Source organism: Oncorhynchus clarkii, chromosome 7 (genome assembly GCF_045791955.1).
Source record: "Oncorhynchus clarkii lewisi isolate Uvic-CL-2024 chromosome 7, UVic_Ocla_1.0, whole genome shotgun sequence".
In the NCBI taxonomy this organism is placed as follows: Eukaryota; Metazoa; Chordata; class Actinopteri; order Salmoniformes; family Salmonidae; genus Oncorhynchus; species Oncorhynchus clarkii.
Window position 1 is genome coordinate 16144286 of NC_092153.1, and position 8758 is coordinate 16153043.

At 45.8% G+C, this 8758-nt stretch overlaps 1 protein-coding gene across 1 annotated transcript; it reads left to right on the forward strand.

Annotated features, from left to right (window-relative positions):
* The first annotated feature begins 3423 nt into the window (after nucleotides 1–3423).
* LOC139414116 (otolith matrix protein 1-like) lies at nucleotides 3424–8495 on the forward strand. Its single transcript, XM_071161997.1, has 10 exons — nucleotides 3424–3620; nucleotides 3812–3948; nucleotides 4131–4233; nucleotides 4319–4397; nucleotides 6314–6420; nucleotides 6506–6680; nucleotides 7466–7533; nucleotides 7696–7880; nucleotides 8203–8362; nucleotides 8437–8495. Exons 1-10 carry the CDS (start codon nucleotides 3542–3544, stop codon nucleotides 8445–8447), a joined length of 1104 nt encoding a protein of 367 aa, XP_071018098.1. The 5' UTR covers nucleotides 3424–3541; the 3' UTR covers nucleotides 8448–8495.
* Nucleotides 8496–8758: the final 263 nt, after the last annotated feature.

Here is an 8758-nt window from a genome sequence, read left to right on the forward strand (position 1 = left end):
AAGGAGACAAACCGAGTGGATTATTGACTGAAGCGCGCCAGCTAAACTGAGTTTTTATGGATATAAAGAAGGAATTTATCAAACAAAAGGACCATTTGTAATGCAATTGAGACCTTTTGGAGTGCCAACAGAAGAAGATCTTCAAAGGTAAGGCATATTATAACGCTATTTCTGACTTTCGTGTCGCAACTCCCTGGTTGAAAATGATTTGTTATGTATTTGTGTGCTGGAAGCCGTTTTTGAAATCTGACACCTTGGTTGGATTAACAACAAGTTAAGCTTTATTTTGATGTATTGCACTTGTGATTTCATGAACGTTTAATATTTATAGTAATTTAATTTGAATTTGGCGCTCTGCCATTTCACCGGATGTTGGCCAAAGAAGTTTTAAGGAAACACCTTCTCAATTGTCTTGTATTTTACCAGTCTTTGGTTTTATTGTCTAGACTTCACCTTTGAGAACACGTGCAGCTTGTGTCCCATGTTGTGGTTCACTACGATGTGTGTTCTCTGTGTATAAGGAAGGGAACTGAGCTCTGTAGACTATATCATATCTGAAGAAGCACTGTTTCAGAATGAGGGGTGCTGTAGCTCTGCTTGTGTTGCTGTTCTGTCTGTCTGGGGCATGGACTCAGGAGGAGAGAGGAGGGTGTTCTGTCTGTCTGGAACATGGACTCAGGAGGAGAGTGGATGGTGTTCTGTCAGTCTGGAACATGGACTCAGGAGGAGAGTGGAGGGTGTTCTGTCTGTCTGGAACATGGACTCAGGATGAGAGTGGAGGGTGTTCTGTCTGTCTGGAACATAGCCTCAGGAGGAGAGAGGAGAGGTCAGAGAGAAAGACATCACTCAACGGACAGGGGAACAGAATATGGGGAGTGAATTTCAGATAAAGAACTGAAGCTACAGGCACGACCAAACCACCTGATGTCAGGGCTGAGCTGAGAGCGCTGAGAGACATGTTGGTTGAACAGAGAGTGGAGCTGTGGAATATGGGGGCCAGACTGTAAGCCAGTGAAAGTCAGAACACAGGTAGTGTAGAAAAGCTTATTCTTGAATTAGTGGGAGAATCAATATGATTAATAAAGTTGAATTGGATTGACTGCCAGTGAGAGTGAAAATGCAAATATGATAAAGTGTATCAGTTCACGTTCTACAGTGGGTTGGCCATTTAATGTGTCTCTCAGTTTCAACCTGTTGGTACTAGGGGGCAGTATTTTCATTTTTGGAAAAATAATGTTCCCAAATTAAATGGAATATTTTGTCAGGACAAGATGCTAGAATATGCATATAATTGACAGCTTAGGATAGAAAACACTCTAAAGTTTCCAAAACTGTAAAAATATTGTCTGTGAATATAACATAACTGATGTTACAGGCGAAAGCCTGAGAAAAATCCAATCCGGAAGTGACTCATCTTTTGAAAGCCCTGCGTTTGATGAGTCCCTATTGAGCTGTGAATGCCCTATCAACCAGATTACGCTTTCTACGTATTCCCCAAGGTGTCTACAGCATTGTGACGTAGTTTTACGCATTTATGTTGAAGAATACCCGTAGGCGGCTTCATTGCGCAAGTGGTCACCTGATGCTCTTAGAGAAATTATCGCGTAAAATACAGAGGTAGCCATTATTCCAATCGCTTCTACTGAGAAACCAATTGTCCCGGTTGATGTATTATCGAAAAGATATTTGAAAAACACCTTGAGGATTGATTATAAACAACGTTTGCCATGTTTCTGTCGATATTATGGAGCTAATTTGGAATGTTTTTCGGTGTTGTCCTGACCGCAATTTCCGGTAGATTTCTCAGCCAAACGTGAAGAACAAACGGAGCTATTTCGCCTACAAAAATAATATTTTGGGAATAAATTAACTTTGGCTATCTACCTGGGAGTCTCGTGAGTGAAAACATCCAAAGTTCATCAAAGATAAACAATTTAATTTGATTGCTTTTCTGATTTTCATGACAAGGTTGCCTGCTGCTAGCAAGGCATAATGCTATGCTAGGCTATCGATAAACTTACCCGACCGCTCTGAGGCGTCCGCATGGTCCTAAAGCACTGTTTCCTCGTTTTGTATCACACTCCAATGATGAAACTGGGGGGGGATGCAATTTCTGACGGTCCCCCCCCCCCCGTCCCCAGTGAAAGTTGCACCCCTGGATGCAATAGTTAAAGCGGTTTGGGTAACAAACACATGATTTTATGGTACTGTTGTTTCTAGTGGTTTTACCAGTTTTGAGCCTATTCCAGATGTAGAAACAAGATTTAAAACCTCTTAAGTCAAGGTAGGGTTAGACTTTATGTACATGTGTCTGTGCGTGTATGTGTACCTGCCTGCTTGTGAGCTGAGACCCAGAGAGAGGGGAAGCGGTATCAGATAGCCAATACGTTTTCCTTGACTGGCTACCGTACCTGAACAATACACAGCCTGTTATGGTGGCTAGGCTACAACTCTGTCTGCGTCACTCTTTTAAATTAGAGAGATTGCTGGGATATGCCAGGTGTACTGGAGAGGGTATGCCAAGCCAAGTAGTCAGCCTGCCTCCCCTTCCCTCCTCTACCACTCTACCTTTCCTCCCCTCTCTCTCTTTTCCCCCACCCTCTCCATCAACTTCCATTCCTTCCTCTACCCTCTCGCTCCCCTCCTCTACCTCTCTCTACCCTCTCTCTCCCCTCTTCTACCTCTCTCTACCCCCTCTCTCTCTTCCTCTACCTCTCTCTACCCTCTCTCTCTCTTCCTCTACCCTCTCTCCCCTCCTCTACCTCTCCTCTTCCCCCCTTCTCTTCACCTTCTCTTCTCCCTCTCTCTCTCGCTCTCTGTCACCTCCCCTCCTCTTCCTCTCTCTCTTGTTCTCTTCCTCTCCTCTTCCCTCCTTCTCTTCTCCCTCCCCTCTCTCTCTCCTTCACCTCCCCTCCTCTACCTCTCTCTACCTCTCTCTACCCTCTCTCTTTCTTTCTCTTCCTCTCCTCTCCCCTCCCCTTGCATTTCTCCTCTCCTTTCCCTCTCTTTCCCCATCTCCTCCCATCTCTCTCTCCCCTCCTCTCGCTTTCTAAAGCTAAGGGGATAATTGAAAGAGAAATGTTAGACAGCCATCAGGAGATTATCTACCAGGGGTTAGAATTTTTGGAATGGAGGAGAATAATGAAATGTTTTCTTCTTACCTGACCCCCCCCCCCCCCCCCCTTCCCCCATCCATCTCTCCACTTGAGGGTTCCTAAGAACAAGGGTATAAGAGGGGGTCGATGTGAAAGCATTTTTTCCCATAAAACCTCAGGTTACTGGTTTCTCCACTGTAGCGTTCCATTGGAGTGTGTCTCGTGTGTGAGGGGAGATTTCGTCTTCACAGTGTGTGTTTGAGAGAGAGAGGAGATTTCGTCTTCACAGTGTGTGTTTGAGAGAGAGAGGAGATTTCGTCTTCACAGTGTGTGTTTGAGAGAGAGAGGAGATTTCGTCTTCACAGTGTGTGTTTGAGAGAGAGGAGATTTCGTCTTCACAGTGTGTGTTTGAGAGAGAGAAGATTTCTCTGATTTTGTCAGTCGACATGATTCATCGGGACAGAAGGCTGGCAGTGACTCTTCTCCTCTTCTCATTCATCTCTTTCTCCACTCAGAAAACCTCCGGTAAGTCTGGGAGTCTTTAGATCAGATGTATTCTGTGTTTTCACCTCGGTTATGATGAACCTAATCATAATGTGAAGGCTATTGAGCATTTCTGTAGCATTTCCAACAGGTGCGAAAATACAATGCTTGTACCTGTTTTTCTCCAGTGAGAATAAAGTTGAACACAGTTCAACATTCCTTGTCTTTCCCAGTCTCCTGGTGTGTAGTGTCGGAGGCAGAGGAGCAGAAGTGTCTGGATCTGGCTGGGAGTGCTACAGCCCGGAATATCAGAGGAACGCTGCTGTGCGTCCGTGGCCAGAGTCCCACAGACTGCATGGAGAAGATCAAGGTGTGTGGCAAAACAGCCTTTGGGCTGCAGAAATCCATGGAATTACAAAAGAATTCGCAGGAAATCTGGGAACCCTACAACCGGGATTTCTGGAAAGTTACCAGAATTGTGCAACCTTAAACGACCTGTAGAGAAAGTGTAGTTGAATTGTGCAACATGTAATATGACCTATGTCTGTTCAGAATGGTACAGCGGATGCAGCAGCCATGTTTGCTGATGACATCTACACAGCCGGCTGGTGCTTTGGACTAGAACTGGCTGCTGGAGAGTCTTACAACGGAGTGGGTGAGTGAGGAGGGGGGGAGACGGGGAGAAGGAAACCGTGTGTAAATGTTGAACCTGTCTTACCTTATCCTGTCTGCTCTCTCAGATGGTATCAGCTACTATGTTGTAGCTCTGGCTCGTCGCTCCTCCAGTGACCTGTCCCTGTTGGAGATGCATGAACGCAGGTGAGAACAGATAGACGGATTGATTGATTGTTTGTTAGAATTTTATTTGATTTGATTAGGATCCAAGGCAGTGACTGCTCTTCCTGAGGTCCAAACAAATACATACAATACATAGTAGACATAACACTATAATACAATATATAATATACCACACAAAATATAATACAATACATACTACAATGCATAATACAATATACATCATACAATACTTAATACAACACATAATACAATATAAAATACTTAATAGAACACATTATGCAACACATTATACAAGACTTAATACAATACGTAGTATATAAAAATGTGTGTCTCTTCACAGTCCCCGTTGTGCCGTAAGGTGTTCTTTTATCTGGTTTTTATATCTGGTTTTATTGCTGCTTGAGTTACCTGGGGTGGCAGAGAGTTCCATGTAGTCATGGCTCTATTTAATACTGTGTGTTTACCAGCCTCTGTTCTGGACCTGGGGACTGTGAAGAGACCTCTGGTTGCATGTCTTGTGTTGTACCGATGAGTCTCCGAACTGTGTGACAGCGTTTGGTACCTTCAACACATCAATACCTCTCACACTGACCAATAGTGATGCAGCCAATCTCTCCTCAACGTTGAGCCAGGAGAGACTGACATGCATGATACTGACACTTTCCCTCCATGTACATCTAAGTGCGATACGTGCTGCTCTGTTGTGGACCAACTGCAATTGACTTATATCCTTCTTTGCCGTAAATGACCACACAACTGGGCAGTAGACCTGACCTGTCTGGTCGACTGAGGTGTCAAGAAAGCAGAGCAACGCCCTATCACGGACAGACCTCTTCCCATTTTAGCAACCATTGAGTCGATATGTTTTGACCATGACAGCTTGCTATCTAGGGTTACACCCAGCAGTTTAGTTTCCTCAACTTGCTCAATCACCACATTATTCAATAATAGATCTAGATGAGATTTAAGGTTGAGTTAGTGATTTATCCCAAAAACAATGTTTTTAGTTTTTGATATTTAGCACCAGCCTATTGCTAGTTACCCATTCTAAAACGGACAGGAGCTCTATACTAAGGGTGTCAGTTATTTATTCTACTGTTGTAGCTGATGTGTTTTCGGTTGAGTCGTCAGCGTACATAGACACACATGCTTTATTCAAGGCCAGTGGAAGGTCATTAGTAAAAACTGCATGTCACACTCAATTGAATTTGCATCTTCCATTAAAGAAAACCCTCTGTGTTCTATTAGATCACTCTGAATCTATGATTAGGATGTAAATCCATAACGCCTACCTTTTTATCAGTAATAGGTCATGATCAATGATGTCAAAAACCTGCACTGAAATCTAACAAAACAGCTCCCACAATCTTCTTCTTATCAAATGATTTCAGCCAATCATCAGTCATTTGTGTCAGTGCCGAGCATGTTGAGTGCCCTTCCCGATCGTCATGCTGAAAGTACACTACTGTTCAAAAGTTTGGGGTCAATTAGAAATGTCCTTGTTTTTGAAAGAAAAGCTACATTTTGGTCCTTTAAAAATAACATCAAATTGATCAGAAATACAGTGTAAATACAGTGTTGTTAATTAGTTTTCTGTAAAATAACATTGTATTTGGTCAAACACGATAATTTCATAAAGTTTGCTAAGCACCGGTAACAGGCTCATTGGTCGGCTGTTTGAACCATTAAAGGGTGGTTTGCTATTCTTGGATAGCGGAATGACCCTTTCCTTCCCCCAGGCCTGAGGGCACACACTGTCTTCTAAGGCTTAAATTGAAGATGTGGCAAAGAGGAATCCAGCTTCTGCAATTTTACCATCCAGGTTGTCGGTACCAGGTGTCGTGTTCTTATAGACAGCAAAAAAAAAACTTGCCTCTTCCACACCAACTTTGCGATTTGAATGATTGACTCATTGATTGATTGATTGGATATTGCAGCTCCTGTCACCCAGGGATCCGTACCACGGTGGGCTGGACTGTTCCTATTGGCTTCCTGGTCAACACCTCACAGATCAGTGTCGATGAACAATGCAACTTTCCTAAAGGTGAGACCTGTGTGTGTGTGTGGGGGGGTGTTGTGTGACCCTGACTCTTTGTGTGTATTGTTGGTGTTATTGTGCGTCCTTCCAGCGGCGGGGGACTTCTTTGGCTACAGCTGTGTACCAGGAGTAAAGGACAGAGAACACGACCCCAGAGGAAACAACCCTAAGAACCTGTGTGAAGCCTGCATAGGAGACGACAACGAGAGACATATATGTGTTAACAACCACCGAGAGAGACACTACGGAGAGGCTGGGGCACTGAGGTAGGGAGGAGAGGAGGAGAGGCTGGGGCACTGAGGTAGGGAGGAGGAGAGGCTGGGGCACTGAGGTAGGGAGCAGAGGAGGAGAGGCTGGGACACTGAGTTAGGAAGAGATGAGGAGAGGCTGGGACACTGAGTTAGGAAGAGATGAGGAGAGGCTGGGGCACTGAGGTAGGCAGGAGAGGAGGAGAGGCTGGGGCACTGAGGTAGGGAGGAGAGGCTGGGGCACTGAGGAAGGGAGGAGAGGAGAGAGGGAGAGGCTGGGGCACTGAGGTAGGGAGGAGAGGAGAGAGGGAGAGGCTGGGGCACTGAGGTGGGGAGGGAGGAGAGGCTGGGGCACTGAGGTAGGGAGGGAGAGGCTGGGGCACTGAGGTAGGGAAAAGGGGAGGAGAGGAGGAGAGGGAGAGGCTGGGGCACTGAGGTAGGGAAAAGAGGAGGAGAGGAGGAGAGGCTGGGGCACTGAGGTAGGGAAAAGAGGAGGAGAGGAGGAGAGGCTGGGGCACTGAGGTAGGGAGGAGAGGGAGAGGAGGAGAGGCGATAGGGATGGGACGAGAGGAGGAAAGGATCTATTTCTCCTTCTTGAAAGTTTCTCAAATCAGTCCATGGGGGCCCCTAACCATCCCACATATTTGATATATTCCAACACCAGTCTACAAATGTAACTAGTCAACGAATCACCAAGCCCTTGATTAGTTGAATCAGGTAGAATTGCTGTGGATCCCAGAGGACTGGTTTGAGAAACAGTGTCTTATTTAACTAGCTGTGTTTGACTTGAGGCTTTCTTCCAGGTGTGTGGCTGAGAATTTGGGCGATGTGGCATTTGTCAAACACACCACCATTTCTGACAACATGGATGGTGAGAGTCTGATCTAAATCTAACTAAACACTAACATTCAGAATATCTCCTCTCTAAACAAACTTCAGCATTTCTCGCTCGAGACACTAAGTGTCAGTATTTCATAGTTTTTCTGATCAGCCTCCTCCACATCACTTCACCAATTCTTCTACTCTACCCTAGGCAACAATATGGAATCATGGGCCATGGACCTGGAACTGGAGGACCTGAAGCTGCTGTGCCCGGATGGCAGCGAGGCCGGGCCTTTTGACCATGAGACGTGTCACCTGGCTGTGGTACCAGCTAACGCTGTGGTGGTACGCCTAGAGGACAAGTGTAGAGTCTGGAAATACCTGGAACGCCTACAGGTGTGTGTGTGCGCTTGTCTAAGTATGTATGTGTGCTTGTCTAAGTATGTATGTGTGCTTGTCTAAGTATGTATGTGTGCTTGTCTAAGTATGTATGTGTGCTTGTCTAAGTATGTATGTGTGCTTGTCTAAGTATGTATGTGTGCTTGTCTAAGTATGTATGTGTGCTTGTCTAAGTATGTATGTGTGCTTGTCTAAGTATGTATGTGTGCTTGTCTAAGTATGTATGTGTGCTTGTCTAAGTATGTATGTGTGCTTGTCTAAGTATGTATGTGTGCATACTTTTTTTTGACATCTCACCCCCTCTCTTCTCTCTCTATAGAATGTGTTTGGGAACACCACCATGTTCAGCTCAGTAGGCTACGCCCAATCAGATCTCCTGTTTTCTGACTCCACCCACCACCTGCTCAGGGTTGTGGGTAGTTACACTTCCTGGTTGGGTCCCACATACACCACTGTCCTGCAGGCCTTCGAGTGTGAAAGTAAGAGAGTGGAGAGAGAGAGAAAGAGACACAGTGTGGTTTCATTCTTTCATGTCTTGTGTTTCTTCCCACAGGTTTGTGCTGATCCTTCTAGAAAGAAATCAACCAGCATCCTCTCCATCTCTCCCCTCACTATCTCTCCACATCTTTCTTTCCCTCCCTCCCTCCCTCCATATCTTATCCCCCCTCCCTCCATGCCCCCTCCCTCCCTCCATGCCCCCTCCCTCCATCCATGCCTCCTCCCTCCATGCCCCCTCCCTCCCTCCATGCCCCCCTCCCCTCCTTCCCTCCATCTCCTCCCCTCCCTCCCTCCTTCCCTCCATGCCCCCTCCCTCCCTCCCTACATGCCCCCCTCCCTCCCTACATCCTGCCTACATGCCCCCCTCCCTCCCTACA

Bases quoted from the DNA above. Each gene is read 5' to 3' on its own strand.
- LOC139414116 (XM_071161997.1), top strand. From the start codon at position 3,542: ATGATTCATCGGGACAGAAGGCTGGCAGTGACTCTTCTCCTCTTCTCA. The intron at 4,234-4,318 runs GTGAGTGAGGAG...CTGCTCTCTCAG, and splicing joins AGAGTCTTACAACGGAGTGG to ATGGTATCAGCTACTATGTT. The intron at 7,534-7,695 runs GTGAGAGTCTGA...ACTCTACCCTAG, and splicing joins CATTTCTGACAACATGGATG to GCAACAATATGGAATCATGG.